Source organism: Micromys minutus (assembly GCF_963924665.1).
Source record: "Micromys minutus genome assembly, chromosome: 1".
Taxonomy (NCBI): Eukaryota; Metazoa; Chordata; class Mammalia; order Rodentia; family Muridae; genus Micromys; species Micromys minutus.
In genome coordinates this window covers 44,958,155-44,979,283 of record NC_137969.1, presented here as the reverse complement: position 1 = coordinate 44,979,283, position 21,129 = coordinate 44,958,155, and the positions used below count along the sequence as shown (strand labels likewise).

General features: G+C 38.4%; 1 protein-coding gene across 4 annotated transcripts in view; it reads left to right on the top strand.

Moving 5' to 3' along the window:
• EHBP1 (EH domain binding protein 1) overlaps positions 1–21,129 on the top strand; it is a 256,389-nt gene that overhangs the window by 157,195 nt on the left and 78,065 nt on the right. For all 4 annotated transcript variants that reach the window (XM_080916906.1, XM_080916905.1, XM_080916904.1 and 1 more), the window contains exons 11-14: positions 9,694–9,872; positions 10,445–10,493; positions 14,539–15,429; positions 18,507–18,650. In XM_080916906.1, the coding sequence (XP_080773032.1) occupies positions 9,694–9,872; positions 10,445–10,493; positions 14,539–15,429; positions 18,507–18,650 (1,263 nt within the window). The remainder of the gene's footprint in view (positions 1–9,693; positions 9,873–10,444; positions 10,494–14,538; positions 15,430–18,506; positions 18,651–21,129) is intronic.

Sequence of the window (21,129 nt, the reverse complement as noted above, 5' to 3'; positions counted from 1 at the left end):
TTACACAATTTTATTTAGTTCTTAAAACTTTTCTTCATTAATCCACAGGCAAATTGGGAAGGAACTTGTACATTCCATAGTACATTCTACTTGTATTTCTATGCTCACCTGATAAAAAGACTATGGTATGCATGATCCCTAGTGGGAGCGCTCTCCACTGGTGCTCTGTAATTAAACCACCTCTTTTCTATGGGGAAGAGATACCAAGTGTGGCTAATTGCAGTGTCTCAATCTGTACACTTTCTGGTGAGGAGGAAAGAGTGGCTGGATGCTGTCCTACTTCAAATGGCAAACGATGTCTGCGTTCACTCCTTTGGAGACTCACCAGCTGTACTTCCATATTGGCACTCCACCCCAGTCACACCTTCCCCTTTATTTTTGGCTACATCTATTGGGTTGAGGACAACATAAAACATGTATGTCTTAAGATCACTTGATGCATTTTCCAAAGACAAATAACCAAGTAGTTGATGTATGTATTTACAACTCATCACTAAGCATAATCATTAGTTGTATTCAAGGATAATAAAAGATTAGCCAAATTATCTTCTAAGGTTGTCCTTGCTAGCAAATAGGTGAAAATGATAAATTATTATATTGTATTGATATTTTACTGGGTGCTTTACTGATGACAATAAAACTTTTGGAGTTTTGAGGGAGTTGCAAATGTATAAATTAGTAATTGCAGTAACGTGGCTGCCGTTTGATGCTCTGCAGCCCTCGAATGTGGTGAGCGCCCACCCAAGGGCATGCTTAGGCTTGGTTGGTAATTACAATTGAGCTGTAAAATATTTTGACAGTTTCCAACTGTTGTGTACATGTTAGTCATTTGGTGGCAAATGCAATTTGGTGAGGGTTTGGGTTTTTTTTTTTTTTTTTTTTTTGAGTTGGGGAATATTTAATTAAGACATTGAATTGCGTAGTATTTCACAGTAAGCATTAATAAAATGTTTTGTTACTATGAGCTACTTTTATAGTTTATCCAATACAGAGAAAAACTTCATCTTTAAAATCAGTATATAAGTAAGTAAGACTTGCTACTGCAAGTGTCTGCTTTTCTTTACAAGTTTTTACTTGTTGACTCTTCATTGGTACATTGAACGTGGTGTCTTGCTTTCTGAGATAAGTGTATTGATTGCCCCCCCCCCCCAGAAAATTTGAGACTGGCTTATGATAATTATACGACTGGAAAAGATTGCTTGGATTGATTTTTGTGAGAGATTTTATCCTTTTATTAATAATGATAAAGATAATAAGCTAATTTGCGCAGTAAGACAGACAGTTCAGGAAAGAGAATGTCCAAGCTTTTAATTCAAGAGTTGCTTCTGTAGATAAAAATGCAGCTAAAGCAGTTTTAATTCACTCTGTTAAGCACAAAGTTACATGAAGTAATGGTTTATGAAGTTCCAGAGCCATATGACAGTGCGAAAGGTCTGCATCCTCATCCACATGTGCAGGAGCAGAACTTGACACTAGTTACTTGAAAACCTGTTATTAAAGATCGCTATTGTCTCCATAGAAACCTTCAGACATCTTATTCTTTCTGTTTAGCTTGACTTTTTTTTTTTATCATGGGTCTGTCCATTTATGTAAGGATTCTTAGAAAGCAGAAACTCAGTGAAACTACAAGGTCTTCAACGTTTGTGGTACATCTCTTCAAGTACACATGAGTGTCACCCAGAAGTGATACCACGTGACTTTGAACTGCGTCAAGTTAGTATTATTTCCCCAAGGGAAAAATGTTGGGAAACTCATTACAGAAGTTATAATTATTTGTACCTAAAAATCTGCATTTCATAAATAAAAGACTAAAGTACAATTAAATTTAGAGGACTACTCATGTTTGGAGATGACCCTCCACCTATGCACAGACTGGCATCACTGAGTGGCCTCCGTGGGAGGGAAAAGAGCTAGTAGGGATTAGGAGGAGCAAAGACTGGCTGAGTTCAAGTAAGAGAGCCTGTCTCAGTGTATTAGGTTGACGACAACATTTGACATCAACCTCTGCCCTTCATATGTGTGAGCACACAAGCATAGTGCTTGTACAGCCACATACATGTAAACACACACAACACACACACGAAATATTTAACAAAGATTTTAAACCACAGCTAGCTTTGTACCTTAAGGAAGTAGAAAAGGAAGAACAATCCCAAAACCAGAGAGGATAAAGTTTAGAACGAAGATTAGCTAAACAGAAGCAAAGCACCTTAGAGAAACAAACCCAACTTAGTATTGAATTTTTTCAGTGCATCAACAGAATGGGCAAACTTAAACTTTATGTTATACAAAATAATGAAGCCGGATTATCGTCTGCATTCTCATCCACATGTGCAGGAGCAGAACTTGACACTTGGCTCCTTGAAACCCTGTTTTTTAAAGATTGCTGTTGTAATAAAATCAGTTATTCTCTTTCTGCTTTGCCTGACTTTATCACAAGTCTGTCAAATATAGGTGTGGTTTGGGCAGAGAAGGCTCCATTTACAGAATTATAAGTACACGTGGGTTTTGCTCCCCATTTAGTAGACATTTAAATAATTATAAGAGATGCTGTGAACAGTCACGCATGAACAACTTGCACCACATAAATGGACAAGAGTCTAGGAGCAGTAGCTGCCCACACCAACCATGTGGACATAGGTAAAGTGAGGGGATCTGCAACAGTTCCCACTAAAGAACACCTCCCAGTGGTGATGCTTTGTCTATGGCCCCAGCATTCTGAAGTGGAGTATTGATTCCTAGGCTAGTCCATGCAGTACAGTGAGACCATGGGTGGGATGAGAGTTGAGGAGGGGATCACACTAAACAACTAAAACAGTTTCACAGCCATTTTACCAAGCATCCCAAGAAGTAACACCATTTTATCTCAAAATGTTCTAAAATGTGAGGGAACACACTCCCTAACTCATCCTATGAGGTCAGCATTACCCTACTAACCACAAAACCAAAACTATAGATCCGTATTGCTTATTGTTTTCAAGTGATATTAAAAATCTTCAGTACAAATATTATGGAACCAAGTGCAATATTTTAAAAGACTGTGCACTGTGATCAAGTAGGAGTTTGCTGGAATTCAACAGAAGAAATGGATCAATGTCATATGCTCCATTGATACACTGTAGAAATTAAGATGACCATCTGAAATATTGCATGAATGGCATTTGACAGGACATGTTCCCTTTCGTAAGAAAGCTCAACAGATTAGGGTTCAAAAGAAATTTCCCAGAGATAATGACAGCCACATTATGAAAAGCTCAGAGATAGCATCATATTGCATAGATAAAGAGGACTTTTCTTCTATAGTCACAAAATGGCAAAAATGGCCAGTCTTGGAACTTGTCTTTCTCACTAAGAACTTGAAATCCTGGCCAGTGCAATTACATAAGAAAATGAAAATCACCAAAATCAAAAAGGATGTTTTAAGATTAGCTCTGTCTGAATTAATGGGCTCATACACATACCAAACCCTAAAGATTACATACACACACACAAACTTAAAATCAATAAATTCAGTAGAATTATCAACAGTAACAACATCAAGTCATTTGCATTTCTGTATACTAACATCGAACAATCAGAAAGAAAAATTAAGAGAGTAATTCTCTGAACCATACATAGTAGTAAATATGCCATTGATGAATGTATAACCCTGAACTTACATACTTATTAAAAGACTAAGATGCTAAGTATTATGCTATATTATTTTACCATAATAGTAGTATTAGAGTCATTGGCATTCCCCCAAACCACTTATTTATATGAACATATTAATATTTGAAAATAAAAATTATGTAGTTTAAAAATATATTTATTTGAAAGTCAGTAGCACAACTTATTTTCCAAACCAAATATTTAGTTAAAAGAGTGACATGTTTGTTTCCCATTTTTCCAGAGACTGCTGTCTGGCCTAAGTTGTTGTGTTCAATGTCTTGTAGTAACTGAGTTTGGCCATGTGGCTTTATGATGCTGTGCACTGTTCACTGGAGAAGAGTGCTGTCAAGATTCATGAATCTATAATGTCCTGTCTACAGGTTTTCAAGGTCCTGATTGTACAACACATACTAAGCCTAGGATGCGGGGCATTTGTTTCTAATTTTCATTTAGAGCTTACTCATAGGCTGTCAGGTATGTGTGTGTTTCATCAAGCATGGGCCATTATTAGAGTAAGTACTGTCACCTTGTAAAACATAATATAGTTCAGATTTATATAATGTATTTCCCATGGAAATGGTAAGTATTTAATGGATAAACTTAATTGTTCTTTCATTAAGGACAGGGCCAGTGGGTTTAACCCTTTCTGGAGAAAATTAAGTCTCTTCACAAAACTGAGTTTCTGGTCTGTGGCTACCGTGCAGACCCCTGGGTGAGGGGCAGGTCTTTCCTTTTCCTAGTAAGGCTGGATGGTGAGTGACGGAGCTCCTGCTTTCTCCCATCATATCTACATCCAATTTACATTCATCCATGTTACTTTGGCCGTGGTGCTCATGCTGCTGCTGAGAGTCGCTCTGTGAGGTGACCGTTATGGAGATCCCAGGACGTTGATTTACTGTCTGGCTTGGCATTACTCTACTGTTGTGCTTCAGAATAATTATTGGCTAGCTCTTAAAAACTTTTTCTAATATTGTTTCTGCTCTTATAAATGCTAACATGGATGAGAGTTGTGATCTGAGCACAGATCTAAGCGCTGTCTAGCAGCATTGTAAGACTTCACTTTTCTGTTGAAGAGAGGCGCTGCAGTGAGGCTTACAGCCGCACATGCTCCCTGGATTCAATCGCTAGCATGCATACACGTCTATGACCACACCTCTGAAAATGCAGGGAACCCTTATGTATAGGAGGGAATGGGAAAGGAGAGGAGGGCAAATGTAGGGATGTCACCTTGGCAAAGCCAGAGAAGGAGGACAGAGATGCAGGAATACTACAGATGCAGATGTTCCCGTTCTCACCATTGCTGCTATTCTCGACTTACCAAATGCTAAACTCAGATCTAGCCAATGTTCCTCCAGCAGTCTCCAAGAATCCTAATGTAAAGGCCAAAATCCCCATCAGCTTTAGCAGTAATAGTGGATATCTTACTGAACTGGGCTTAATTAGTTCTTATTTTAATTCTAGTCTAAAATCTCAAAGTCCAACAGAATGTACAAAGGTGATTTTCTAGGAACTCCTGAGATTGTTTGTTTTGAATAGTTGCTTTCGGGTTGTTTGTTGGTTTGTTTTGGTAATGCTAGTTTTAAGAAATGTATAATGTCTGCTGAGGTCTTAAAGCTGCGTTACCTTTGAGTGTGAGATGGATATTGAGAACAGTCTCAGTTGCTATGGATATACTATAGTACAGATACATCTACTTCTACCCGTGTAGCCTGAATTTCCTTTAATGTGATTTGAAAACAGCCACTGCTATCTCAAAGGGCTTGTGAAGTATATGTATAGTTTGTATTTGGTACTTTGATACTCAGCATGTATTCTGTGAGCACTGTAAGAAGATATTCTATAGAATGTAGCATAATCAAAGAAAATTTCCACGTCTCATTTAGGAGACACAGAAAATCAAAACATTGAAAGGGGCTTCTGCCGACTGACTGGAAATTAAAATGAAATTTTGTACAGATTGCAGGTAAATTGAGTCTTGAAAGAAGAATGTGGTGTTGTCACAGTTGTATGTGTGACAGTTGTATATGTGATGACCTGTTCGGACAGCCTGGACGTGGAGAAGCCAGGGTTTCGGCAGGAAGCAAAGGATAAGTTAGAGACTGCTGAATCATGCTAGGAAACAGGTTTTTACTATGATTTGGGTTTAAGCATTGAGAAGTGTTGTGATATTTTTATGTGTTGAGAACCAGCAGAGATACTAGATGTGCTGTAAAAACACCATCTTTGATAATGGGCCAGGAAAGGGAGAATTTGCAAAGAGGATCACTGAGGCAGTGACCTCAGCAAAAGGAGAGAGATTATAAAATGACAAAAAATTTACAGCCATAACAAGGATATATAAATTTCCATGAATTAACTAGTGAGTAAGTGATATATAAAAAATTTTTTTAAATGATCTGAGGTTGAATTCCATACAGTTGGGACAATAACAGTATCATTTTTAAACACAATAAAAAGAATCAAGATAGAAGAAAAATTATGATTTTAAACACCCTGAGTTCAAATTTTATATGGCAGGAAGGACAGCCAGCTGGAAATGTCATCTTGAGAGAGTTGGAACCGTATTTGTGTCTGTGGGAATCATCTGTGTGGAAGTGAGAGCTGGAATCCTGAGAGTGAGGAGAGCCATCAGAGAAATAGAGAGGATGTGTGGCTGGGGCATGGATGAGGGAGAAACCAGAGGAAACAGAAGAGATGGAACTACAGTTTCTTATCCCTACTATAACTTGGGGAATTTTACAGTGAGTTATTTAGGTTATCTGAATGAGATGCTGTTGCTATTGATAGGAAGAAAAGTTCAATGAGCTTATTTTTAACAATAATCTGCTATATTGCTAAATTAAAATTATATTTGAAAATTCATTTCTAGTTTGTTTTTGAGACTAGGTCTGTCTTTGTCATCCTGGCTGCCCTGGAATGCACCTGCCTCTGCCTCCCTGCCAACCTCCCAGTGATGGGATTAAAGGTGTGCACCACAATCTTGGTCCTTCATATCTACAGTTGGTGAATAGGTTTTGGTATATTTTTTCTTTGGGAAATATAAATTAGACATTTATAGCTTGCCTCATCAAATAAATTGTATAAGCCTTGTTTCATACACAGAATATGAAAATACAAATACTGTTCATTAGTTAAAACTGTGTTAAAAAATAATTTTAAAATATCACTTTATTTTCTTAAACAATTTCATGGCCTTTGAAATTAGAAAGGAGTCTCAAAAAACAAAAGTAGGATTTCTGTTCTGGTGACTCGTGGTTGATAGTGCCATGCTGAAACTACGGTGACAACATGGAGCTGGTCGTGTGTGTGGTGGTGTGTGGTTCTGGTGGTGCATAATGACAGAATGATGCTGGTAATGCATGGTGGCATATAGTGCTGATGTAGGTGACATTTGGTCCTGATAGTGCAGGGTGCAGCTTGATAACTAGTCACTACTTACTGGTCCACTGCCTCTCTTACGTGTTTTGTTTCACTTAACAGCATTTACTGATCGTTTACCATGCATTGGGAATTAATCTGGATACCTAAGATCGGTTAGTAGCCAAGGCAAATTGAAAGTCTTGACTTAAGAGAGTTCTTTTTTAGTACTGAAAGGCAGACAGTAGCTAGTAAGCATTACATAAACATACGAACCACAAAAGGGTAGATATTGTGGAAAAGTAGAGCGAGGTAGGGGAGTCAGAGTGCTGTGTTGGAGCTGGATGGGGCACTGGGGTTGTATAATTATGGCAGTGCCGGGCAGTGAGAAGGTTGTATTGAAAGTTACCTTTCGAATATCTGGGAACACCAGGCAAATGGAACAATCTCTGCAAAGGTTGTAACACGACTGAAGTAAGGAGCAGTCAAATATGAGCATCACTGAAAGTGATCAATGGAAGAGTGGTAGGCAAGAGGGAGTGAGGAGGTCTCGCCACTACCACACTGCGTCTCGTGTTTGCCTGTTTATAGTTCCCATTTACAGATGAAGAAACTAAGTCACAGTCCAGTGACCTACCTCATGGCTCTAACGAGAAATAACTTGTCATCCAGCTACATAGCAACAATTTCAAAATGATTTGTTAGTTTTGTATGAGCCTCTGTAGAATATTAGATGAAAGGGCAACGGCCTGACAGTCTGTTGAGCAGATCTGCTGTACAGACTGACATGGCCGTTTGTGGGGCTTGTCACTTTACCAGTTTTCTCAAATTCATACGACTCCTTTTTGTGGAGAGTGAATTGTTCTTTTTAACACATGCTTCTGGCCAGAACAAATCCACATTTTAGCTTAGCTTGTCTAGCCTTCATGCTTTAGACTCTTTTAGAGATAGGGATATATAGTCAGAATTGTAATGGCATTTTCAAATGAACTGTTAACATTATAATTTCAGATTATCTATCTGACATATAACCTATTCTCAGATGCTTCTATGCTGTAACAATTTTATATAAAAAGTATTGTAACAGGTAATTATTTGAATGATGGGAAAATAAATAATAGAGAATTTAGAAAACATGCCTAATTCATCTGAGTCAAAGTGACTAGAGGGATTCAAAGGTCACTGTGGGCCATTTACTACATTTTTACACATTAGGATGAAAGTTAAAGGAGTTATTTAAAGTAAATGTCCTATATTTGGAAATCAGTTTTATGTGCTTCTTTACATTAGGTCAAACTAATACAAATTTGTTTATTTATTACATTTTGGTATATGTGTGCTCACGTGTGCACTGTGTGAAGTGGAGATAAGATAACTTGCACAAGTCTGTTCTCTCCTTCTGCCTTTTGGGTCTCAGGAATTGAACTCGGGTCCGAGGACTTGGCAGTATGGCCTTTATGCACTGAGCTGTTTCAGCAGCCCTGAATATGTTGCTTTTACAGTTAGTGAACTGTTTAGAATTTGCTTTGTAGAGTTGCTTGTTTAAAGAACGCAGCTTTGCCAGGTTGTAATTAATTATATAATGCCTTGTTAATCTGATAATAGAAGTAAGAAATTACATATTTGGTGATTCCCAGTATTCCTAGTTGAGTATTTTCATAGTTTGGCACTGACCTGCTATTGTCGAGTGGGGCATCACTGATCTGTCTTATGTAGGCATTACTGAAAGGATGGATCATTGGTTAGATTTAAGTCATGTCAGAAGTGGCATTCTCTCGCCTTACTCTCTGAAGCTCTTTTGTTTTCATGACTACAATTTTGATTAAAAGAATTAAGTCCAAAAATACTAGTTTTCAGTTGTATCAACCTTCACAATTATCACAAAACATTGTAGTTGTTCAGTATAAACAAATGGCATGAATTTGTGAGTAACAAGACTTTAAAATTAAAATCTTACTACATAGTCGTAGCTCTGTTACCATGGTTATCCTGTCAAGTATATGGGCAAAGGGAAGCATGTGCCTAAGATTTAAACACATACAATGAACTCTACTATTCAAAGATTGCTCTCAAAAATAATTAGAAAATATTTTTGAGCATATCCAAAATATATAAAGGAGTCCATTGCTAGTAATTAAAGCTGTATTGTTGTTAAATGTAGATGGGAAGACTGTTTGAGCATGACTACCATTGTGCTGTGCAGCGCTCCACACTTCCTGTGACTCTTCTCTCCACCAGGTTATTCCTCCTTACCCGAAAGTAGCTGCAGCGCTACAGTTGATGCTGCAGTTAGACAGCAATGTGTTGTTTTTATCCAGTCCTGTTTGTTTCTGGGTGCGTCTGGGAACCCTTCTTTAGTATGTAAGTTAGGCAGATATTTAGCCTTAAGTATCTAAATGTTTTAACTTGATGCTTCCATCAAGGACACTCGTGACTTCTTCCCAAAAGCTTGAAGTGTTGCTTATCTCCTTGTCAGGCAGACGCCATGGGGGAAAAGAAGATAATGACTAAGATTTACGTTTCCCTCTCAGGCAACCATCGCTGTGGATTGACAGCATTGAAGGACCAAACTGACATCAAAGGTTTCAAATGAGCTAGCTCGGTCAATTAATGTTAATTTCTATCTTCCATTAGGTTCTTCTAGTGTCCCCTTCCCACCCTTTTTCTTTCTTTCTTATATTCTAGCCAAGCCCGATACCAAGTCCTGTTCTGGGGCAAAAGCCAAATGCTAGTCAGTCGTTGCTCGCATGGTGCAAAGAAGTCACTAAAAACTACCGGGGCGTGAAAATCACTAACTTTACCACATCGTGGAGGAACGGTTTATCTTTTTGTGCAATCTTACACCACTTTAGACCAGACTTAATGTAAGTAGAAGTATCATAAATATTTGTAAATAACCAGCATTCTTAGAACACAGAATAATTTTTCACCATGTACACTAAAATACTTGACTGTCTTTGTTTTTGAACTATAAACTTGCCTTTTTTGAGAGAAGTATATGCCAGGATACCAACCTTTTTCTCAGTACCTAAGAGTAAGTTTTTTTTTTCCTTTAAGAGATCATTTTTCTCTTTAATCTTATTAAAAACTGACTTTATTATGATATTTTTTATTAGTATTCAAATAAGAGACAAACAATCTGTACCCCTTATAAATTGGTAATAAGGTATGATCTGATGGTAAATGTCAAGCTAGTCTCTCTTGCTTGCCTTAACGCCTCTTTTAGATGGAAAGTTTCAGGCAATAAATCATGCCATCTCCATTTGTTTGTTTGTTTCCTTAATTTTCTACACTATTAGTTTGGTTTATTGAACTGCTGTAATTACTAGTTGCCCTTTGATATCATTGAATATCAAATTTTTAGATTCTGTTTATTTTACAAAAATGTATTTTTATCAAGTATTATATTTACCTACTATGCCATTTTTCTCCTCAGCGACTACAAGTCTCTGAATCCTCAAGATATTAAAGAAAACAACAAAAAGGTAAGAATGTCAGGGGAGAGTGAAGTTTCAATTTTGGCTTCACTGCAAGTTTTTATTAATTTGAGAAAGGCAGTGGTGTTGGTGAGGTCGTATTTGTAGCATGCAAAGGCAGACTGCCCCATGCAGGTTAAACAGGGCTCACAGTTCACTGTGTGCACAGACTTTAAAGATCATAAATGCAAGCAGACATCAGGGTGTACGTGCTCATCATTAACTGTTAAGTTTTTCTTATTCCATAGCTTTTAGTGTAACATTTAGCTTTTGAAGAATATACCCAATGCTTTCGTAACTGTTATGTAACTTTCGAAAAGGATTTCAGGAGATAAAAGCAGGAATCGACGGGGTAAGCGTAAAGGAATCCATAGGCTGGTGAATGCAAAGCGATGATAAGTGCCTCTTCTTTCTTTTTACTTTCTTGTAAAGATATATTTATATATATATAATTATATATATCATCAGAGCTTCCTAACCTGCATTCAAGGATATTGATTCCATCAGGTTTCAGAGCAGATACGGATGGAGCTTTGTGGGCCAGCTGACAGTGGCTAAGGCTGATGAATGTGTTTTTCTTATATTATGAATGTGCTATGGTACATGATTTTTCAATATGCAAAGAAAACAACATGAAGCTCTTCTCACAGTACTCAGTGTTTGTACTGAATTGAATTTCTCACCTGTAAACCAGTGTTATTGTTGTCTCAGAATAGGCATTTTTAACCCGTAGATTTAAAGTGTATCGATAGATGGAATTCAGCAAGTTCTTGAACACAGTTGAAGGAAAACATATTTTGTATAATATGTTGTGTCATAATTCTGTAACTAAACTTTCATATTTCCTTTTGTTCTGAATTTGCATATCTTAGTCCAGTTGTTGCAGATTTCTACAAATTATTGATTATTGACTGGATGTGATAGCACACTCCTGTTATCCCAGCACTTGGGAGATGGAGGCAGGAGGATTAGTTCAAGGTCCTTGTTCAGCCTGGGCTTTATGAGACTATGTGTGCATATGTATTTTATTCACACATACATTAATTAATATGTTCATTGAAACATAGATGTTTTCCAAATTCAGTTTTTTATTTTAATAGTTGTTATTTTAGTTACAACAGCCTCTTTCTACTATTGTATGTGTTATAGCTATAAAATATTACTCTCAGGAGGAATCCAATGACAAAGGAGCTCTGAGAACAAGGTGGTAAATAGTCTCAGGTGGAGACAAAAGCTTTTAATATACTTTAAATTATTAAATTAGATGGAACTATAGCTTTTTAAAGTCTTACAATGTTGATGTAAGTTTAATTAAGAATTTAAATCAAAGCAAGTTTTTCCTTGATGCAGGTTGTAGAGTTTATAATACACTTAAATCTCTCTCTCTCTCTCTCTCTCTCTCTCTCTCTCTCTCTCTCTCTCTCTCTCTCTCTCTCTCCTACCTACCTACCTACCTCCATCCCTTCCTCCCTACCTCTTCCCACCCCCCTTGTATCCTGAAAGGGGTAGTCTTTGAAAATTTGTACCTATTCCTCATAGAGATTACCCTTTAGGAGCTAGGAATTTAGCCGAATGAAAGAACTTGAAGGTTCTGGATCCAACCCCCAGCACTCTCTAGTAGGCATTCTGCAAAGGAAGTGGCTCTCGGAGTCACTTCTCACAACATTTTAGAAAGCCCATGTTTATTAAGTAAAATACCTTTTTTCTCATTTATTAAACTATTTTCATAGAGGTAACATTTCTTTATCATCATTGCCTTGTATTTAGCTAAAGTGACAATTATAAAATAAATTGCTGGTTTCCAACCAGTTGTGTCACACCTATAAGGCAGGAAAACTTGAGCTCGTGAGTCTGGAACAGCCTGAGCAACATAGCAAGGCCCAGCCGAGGAAGGTTGGTTACTCTTTAGGTAGAGCCTTCCTTTGCTGTTCTGTGTGTATTTTTAAATATAGAGAATCTCACCAAGGTTTAAGTAACATGGACTTAACTACATATATATAAAACTACATACCGTTTTCTAATCACTGCATAGGGAAGAATAATCATCCATTTGCATGGTGTCTTGAAACTAGTGATAGAGCTAAACAAGTATTCAGTTGGCATGGCTCGATACTGGTTCACCCCAGATATACAGCTCTCCTGCGGCAGATAATCTTGGTTTTTAGTGAGGGTTTTAACAGTTTTGGTTTTTTTGTTTGTTTGTTTGTTTGTTTGTTTGTTTTTTTGCACACTGTTTAGTGCATAGTTGGAGTGTTTCATCACATCATGTCTGCGTTGAGCACCATAGTTGCCACCTACAGATTATCTCCTATTTTACAAGGTTGTCTCCCTGATAACCCTTTATACTGTCTTGTGCTCTTAGAGTATCCAGAAAACAAAGTCTCCCTCTTACTTTTACTTGTAATATGGTGGTCAGCAACTCTTCGTTAGCTAACTTAACATTTTGGAATAAATAAGATAACTTTCTTTGAAAAATCCGTGGGTGATGAGGTGACTCCTGGCACAGGTGCCCTCTGCCCAGCACCTGGAAGCCTGCGTTCTGGAGCCGACACTCACACCCACACAGCTCCCACCGCCGCAGCATTGTGCCCTCCCCTCACCCCGTACACACACAGATACTATTCATTTTCTGTACATAGACATATATGTATCTTTAAACCAACACTCTCTCCTTTTCTCACGTGATTGACCATGGCAGAAGATAGCATGTATAAATTCTTTGACAAAACTTGTACCTCCTATTATAAGAAACCTGGATGTTTTAAAGCACAGTTAGTGTGCATAAAATGAATGGAGAGTGAAGCGAAACACCAGGCAGAGGTTCCTCACGAGGGAGCAAACCATTTTTTCAGGTCTGTAAAAAGAACTCAACACAAAAGGCATTTACCTGTGGCACCTGATCCTAACCAATGTGTCAGCGTTTGAGATAATTAGGAAACGTTTAGATGGCTGCCTGAGGTGCATTTTCTCATGGCCCGCTATTGATGTCTGTCTGTCCGGTAGTCAGGACACATGAGGAAGAAATCGACTTTAATTTTCCTAAAACATGTAAAAGAACAAACAAGTCTATACATGCACACCAACTGAGCCGCCTCTCCAGCAGATATTTTGAAGAGCCTGCATTATAAAACCTCATTCTGTGGAAATTGAATAGGTCTTAATAGCACAATTTATTTTTCATTTTCTTTCTTCACATGTTAAAGCTACAGGAAGAATACCGATTAAATTCAAAGGCAGAAAATTACTATAAAAGCACAAAAATTCCTTTGACTAAATTACTTACTAGCATTTCTTTTACGGCAAACATTAAATTGTTCTCCTAAATGCAAGTCGTTGTCCAGAACTTTTGCACATCTGAACACAGTAGTGTGTCTGTGGAGCCTTCCTTGATCGAGACTTTCAAAGCTTCCTACTGACACAGCGCTGTTTCAAGGGTTAGTTCAGGACAGTAATAATTAATTGTAAATTGAGAAACAGCTTTGGTTCTTCAAAACTAGAAAAACCTGATGCGCCACAGTCCTTTAAAGGCAAACAAAACAATACAGTGCGGCCTCAGTCCCAGCTGTGCTGCTGTCTCCACGACCTCCATCCTCGTGAAAATCAGCCCCAAGTCGTTCAGATGTTCCTGTGCCTCTAAGACTAACCTTTGTTTGCATTTTGTAGCCAACAGTATAGTGGTTCCCTCTTTGGGCTCGCCTGGCGATGCTTCTTCGCTGTAATTGCCTGGTCATGGAAAAGGGGTGGACAGGGGGGGTAAAAGCTAGAGATGTATCAGTCAAACATTTCTCCATACCCCGAACCATAGCTTAAAACTTTCCTGAGATGTTTTGCTGAACTCACATTCCTGCTTGTTTCATGCTTGTGGATAATTGTTATGCAGTAAGGTTTTCTCTTTTCTCCTTTTTATTCATTTTTTTCTTGCAACTTTATTCTTTTCCTCTGGTATAGTGTCAGTAATTTTATGTGCTCTACAATAATAAAAAGCTTCAAATTTTGCTCTCTTTAAATAGATGATTGAACTGTTCAGTATGTTTGTCCCTTCTTCTCTTTGAAGGCTTACGATGGGTTTGCAAGCATCGGAATCTCACGTTTACTGGAACCTTCTGATATGGTTTTATTAGCAATCCCAGACAAACTGACTGTTATGACTTATCTCTATCAAATAAGGGCACACTTTAGTGGTCAAGAACTAAATGTGGTTCAGATAGAAGAAAACAGCAGTAAGAGCACATATAAAGTTGGAAATTATGAAACAGACACAAACAGTTCTGTGGATCAAGAAAAATTCTATGCCGAGCTCAGCGACCTGAAGCGGGAGCCTGGACCACAGCAGCCTGCCAGTGGGGCCGTGGACCTCCTGTCACAGGATGACTCCGTGTTTGTGACTGACAGTGGGGTAGGAGAGTCAGAAAGTGAACACCAGACTCCAGATGACCACCTTAGTCCAAGCACAGCCTCCCCTTACTACCGCAGGACTAAAAGTGACACGGAGCCCCAAAAGTCCCAGCAGAGCTCTGGGAGGACTTCAGGGTCTGATGACCCTGGGTTGAGTTCCAGTGCTGATTCAGCTCAAGCACTGGCTTTGTTAGGCAAGCAGAGACTACTGAAAGCTGAGAACTTAGAATTAAGTGACTTATATGTCAGTGGCAAAAAGAAGGATGTGTCTCCACCCTCAACTTATGAGCAAAAGCCTCAGACTGTAAATCCCAGTAGTGATGTGGAACAAGAGAAAATAGAGAATTCCAGATCTTTAGAATGCAGATTGGATGGTGAATTGGCTACCCAAAAGCCAAGTTTATCCCTTCCTTCTAAACTTGGATATTCATATAATAGAGACACAGACTTCACCAAAAAACCATGTGCTTCTCTGAGGCAGATAGAGTCTGATCCAGATGCAGACAAGAGCACTTTAAATCATGCAGATCACTCCAGCAAAACAGTTCAGGTAAGTGGGCTGGAATGTGTGCCGGGTAGATATTCAGTAAGTAGCTATTCTTCTTTTTATCCTTTTTGTGTTGATAGAACACTTGAAGATGTTATGCATGAATAAAAGCAAAGTCTCATTTATCATAAAAATATATAGTTAAAGTTTGAAATACAGTATTGTAAGCCCAACTTCAAGATTGATGGATGAGGGATGCCAGCTTTTCAAATTATCTCACTACGAGGGATGGAAAAATGGCTCATCAGTTTAAAGTGTTTACCCCTCCCAGAGGACCAGCACCTCCTCGTAGTGTGCCTGGTGGCTCACAGCCACCCGTAACTCTAGTCCCAGAGAGTCTAACACCTTTCTCTGGCCTCTGCAGACACATTGCATTCATGCTATATGCACAAATTCATACAGGCTCATGTGCATAAAGATAGAGACAGACAGGCAGATAGCAAATGAGTAAAGCTTTTTAAAAACACCATTGTTTGTAATGTGCATTAGATTGACAAAGAAGTTGAGAATGGTACATACTCCTGTAATCCCAATGCTTGGGATTCAAAGTCCTGCCTTGCCCTGTCTCAAACGGAAGATCAACAATATTTCAGAACTGTATTCAATGTGAGCATAACTCTAAGCTGTATATGTTAAACTGTGTACTTTCCATTCAGACCATGACCTTACATATTCCAGCTGCAGTAGAAATGGTATTATCAGCTGTGCCATTACTCAGGTCTTATCTTCACTACCTCCACGTCATGGCAGTACACATTACCAGTGCTCTGAGGCAGGAAGAGCAGGAGTTTGAGATCATCCTGGGCTGCAGAGCAAATTCCAGGCTAGTGTGACCTAAATAATGATTCCCTGCTTTGAGAAAATTAAAATAAAAACTCTAGTAACACCCATTTCTTCCCACAAGGGACTATAACATCCTGTTGAATTCTTACCCTTGAAATTTCTTGTATTGATTCTCTAGTATTGTCAATTATAAGGTGGGTGCATGCATGCATGTGTGCTTGTGTGCATGTCTGCCTGTCTGTCTACGTGTGTGTGTGTGTGTGTGTGTGTGTGTGTGTGTGTGGTGTGTATATGCATATGTGGGTGTCTTTATATGTGTTTTTGGGTACGTGGAAGCCAGGGGTCAGTGTTATGGATCTTTGTCGATCCCTCTCCACTGAACTTGGGGCTCAACTCCTCTGGGCCAACTAGCCAGTAAGCTCTAGGAATTAGCCTGTGTCAGTCAACTGGGGTCTTTTAGACAGAGGCACGGGTTTTCATATAGTTGCTATTAAGGATCTAACTGGGGTGCTTGGTCAGTAAAGTGGCTGACTCAGCCATCCCGAGCCAAAATTCTTTTTATATGAGGACTTTTTCCTTATGTCTGTTTGAGGCCCCCTTTGAGACTGGAACATAGAACTTCATCGCTCAGCCCACCCCTTCTCCCTTCTTTTTTAGACAGAGACTTAAGTACCTCAGGCTGCCCTCCAGATCACCATGCAGGTCCTCCTACCTTCGCTTCCTGAGTGAGCCACTGTCCCGTGCGTTTAGTGATGGGTGTTAAGACATGCTTCAAGCATAGAAGGCCAGCATTCTACCAACTACATTGAGAACATTTACATGGTCATTTAAAAAGAGCTTTTAAACAAACTAAACTAAATGAGGCTTTTCTATTTTTTTTTTTAATCTTTATAAACCAACTCTTCTGAGTCACTCTGATTTAAAATTGTTGGTAGTTTTCCAGCCCCCAGAATTGTCTCTGTCCACTAAAGCAGGACAGTTCTGAAATGGGTCTCGGCCTGCTGAATGTAGCTCAGAACAGCAGGTTTGGCCCATTGCTCTGGAGGCCCAATGGGGTCTTCCGGCAGGTCAGTCATTTTGTTCTAAGATAGGAAAATTGAGGAGTTAAAAAGCTGGAGAGTTGGTGGTTGAGAACACTGCCTACTCTTCCAAAGGGCCCAGGTTCAATTTCTAGCACCCACATAGCAGTTCACAACAGTCTGTAACTCCGGTTGCAGGGGATCTGACAACACTGCACATACATATAAGTAGATAGAACATCAATGCACATAAAATAATAAATCATTTAAATTTGTGTACAGTAATATTTAGTCTTTTTCTTGTGCCGATACTGATGTATTCCTCTCTTACTCATTTACTCACTAACACATACTAGTTCTCAGATCTGATGAGACTGCTTCATTGTACGGGGAACCATCAGTGGAGAAGTTTGGGGGTTCTATTTACAGAATGTAACAGCACTAGTTGCTGGGGTGGCCCACCCTGGTAACCCCAGAACTCTGCTAACAGAAGCAAGTAGACTGAGAGCTGGGGGCTAATCTGGATTAGTTACATAAAGCGTTCAAGACAAGCTTGGGCATCATAGTGAGACCCCTGACTACATATATACTGCATCTATGCATGCATGCATGCAAGCTTGGGATTTTCTGTAAATATTTCCAAAAGTTTAAAAGAATATTGCCACAGATATTTAAGTATTATACAGTTTATAAAGTGAAGATAAATTGTCACCAGTTCTATTAAACTATAAAAATGGAACTGAACTTTTTATTATATCTTTGATTGGTAAATTATACTGTGCTTACAGGAAGACCTGAATATATCATCGAATACTGACATGTACCTTATGAGAGTTTGCTCATATAAAATCTGACGAGAGGCACCTGGCTGCTATGAGCACTTGCCATGCAAGCCTGATGACCCGAGTCTCATCCCCAGAATTCACAATGCAGAGAGAAAAACAACCCCAAAAGTTGCCCTCTCACATTCACACGTGCACTATGCATGTGCACACCTGTGCCCATGCACATGCTTCATGCGCACACTCATGGGACAAATGGTAAGAAGTAGAAATAAATTATGCGTGTATATTGACGTTTCATCCAGTATTAGGGAATGATGTTATGTTTCATCTTTGTCAAAATTTATATCTCCATTCTACAGTTTCTTCCCAACATTAATATTTTCTATAGGTAGTCCTGTTATGAAAATTGTACGCCTAACTATTTTAATATGTTATCTAACCTTTAACTGCATTTTTATGGTTTGGCTTCTAATTCTGTATCTTTGCTTTTAAGCACCGAATGTTGTCTAGACAAGAGGAGCTGAAAGAAAGAGCGAGAGTTCTGCTTGAGCAAGCAAGAAGAGATGCTGCCTTCAAGGCGGGGAGCAAGCATGGTGGCAGCACAGCCCCTGCACTCTGCAGCAGGCAGCAAAATGATGTGAGGAGCTCACAGTGTTCATAGTGGCCATGGTGGGGATGGGACCAAGGGGAGTAATTGGCTCAGTTACTTTCTATAGGCTGTAAATTGTGGGTACATGGTCAACTACTCAATTAATGAATCCATGCAATGGGACCAACCACACTGTTGTTATTGCTAAGCAATGCTGTTAGCTGCATATGAGGAACAGTATAGTTCTGGAATAGAAATCCTAAGTATCTGATTTTGTTCACTTACATTTTATGACTGACTATATTCTGTTTAAAATATTTTTCCATATAATTTTGTTAGAAGCAGTAGCTTTTAACATCTTATTGAGTATCTGCAATATGTGTTTTATACAGCTCCATGGAGCTACTCTAACTGCTTCCCAGACAGCAGGACGGAAGCTCATAGGTGTTCAGATTTTTACAAGGTCTTCTGGTCAGTAAATGGTAATCAGGGATTTAAACCTGAACCTAAACCTCTGTTCTTATGTTAAGCCACATTTTCCCCGTGCTTCAGGTTCGTGTAGTGCTTTGCAAATAATAATGAGCAATACAGCAGCAGAAATCCTAGTGTGGCAAAGTATGAGACTTCTCATTGAAAACTACAATAGCCTTACTCATGCATGGAAACCAGATTCTATTTTAAATGCCAGTTTATTGATCTCGAACTTAGGGTAATGCTTCTAAATGTTAGGTCTTTATAAAATAAGGAGATATAAAATAAGTTTACTAAGCCATTATTTTTAACAAAAAGAAAGAATAGAATATATGAAAATTCATTACACTTGATGGATTTGTGCCTAAGTGTGAAACTTTTTTTTTGTTCATTGATCTGTGTGCTTCCTGGACTTTAGTCACAGGTATTTTTTAACCACATATCATGGTCTCAAAAGTTTGAAAAAATACTAAGCTGAGATGACATAATGGCATAATCCTAGTACTGAGGATGTGGAGACAAGAGGCTTGTTTGCCAGCCTAGGCTATATAGCAAGTCCCAGGCCAGCTTTGCTTGCAGAGTGAGACTATGTCTCAATAAAATGATAGATAGATAGATAGATAGATAGATAGATAGATAGATAGATAGATAGATAGATAGATAGGCAGGCAGACAGACAGACAGACAGGAAACAGAGAAAAACATTGATTTTGAGGACTGTTCTAAGGAAAAATATGTAGACTTTATATTAGCTTTGTCAATGCTTAATCATCTGTTAAAGTGTCAATTTATAGAATCCGTTGTATGCCAGATAGATTTGTTGTATATCTGAAGCAAGTGTGGTTTCATATGAGCATTTCATTCTGGTGGGAAGAGAGATGAAGTAACTGCAGGGCATGAGAACTGTGTGTTGTAACAGAGATGAAGAGGGAGGCTTCGGGACCCTAAAGCTGAGGCATGAACTAAGGTTACGTTGCTGAAGGTCCCATTCCAGTGAAGAACCACAAAGAAGAGAGAGTACTTAACTGTGTCAGGAAAGGGTTTTTATTGAAACTATATCTGTGGGGAAAGTTTCATGTTCTCTCAAGTACTGAAAACTGAGCAATCAGTTTCTAATTATCTAAATATAACTTTAGAAAATAAGTAAACTAAAATATACTGCGAATTGATTTCAAATTCAAATTACTTGATATATATCTATATCTATATCTATATACACATATATAGATATATATCATCTGTCTACCTGCTTCTGTCTTCTGGATGCTTATGTCTTCTGGAAGACCATAGTAACTGGCTTCATAGTCCTTACACTGTAACAAAGAAACTGAACAAAATTTTATGTGCATCAACAAGGAATGAATAAATACATTATCTGTTCATAGAATACAATGCAGTTTGAGCACTCCTAGTGTAAAAATCGAATCTTCCAAATGCATTGGATACAAAGTCTCAGCTACTGAGATCTATAGTAACACAGTGAATAACAAATGTTCCAAGCCACAGTGTTTACCTGAACTGTGCATGCATATCTGGAACAGGGTACCCAGAAGCCATCACTGCTGACCTGGAGGGAGGGAACAGCTCAGATGGGTGAGCAAACTCTGAGGGATGGAAGCAGTAATCGGAAACTTTGCTTTATCGATATGCAAGTGTTAAAACTTATTAAACTAATAAATTGGGTGCTTATCACCGAGAATCACACCATGGTAAAATTTATTAATATCCAGTTGTGTTACTATGTGAAAAGTAGAAGATGTTCAGAAATACTATTATAGTAGGTCCACAAGTAATGTGTATAGGGCCAAGTCCAAAGAGATATATAATAAATGAAACTAGATCAGAAACGTAAGACTCTCTGAAAGCCTTAAAGACGTATCTAATTTTAATTTCTTACACTGCAATAGAAGAAAACTATAATAGAAAAAGACCTATTGTCTTATTTTTTAAGTGTAATCTGTAGGCCCAGTGCAGATCTTTAAAACTTTTTTTTTTAAACTGTAGCTCTATACATGTTGACTACCTTCTTGTTTTCCTTCTCTTTAGCTCCTGGCAA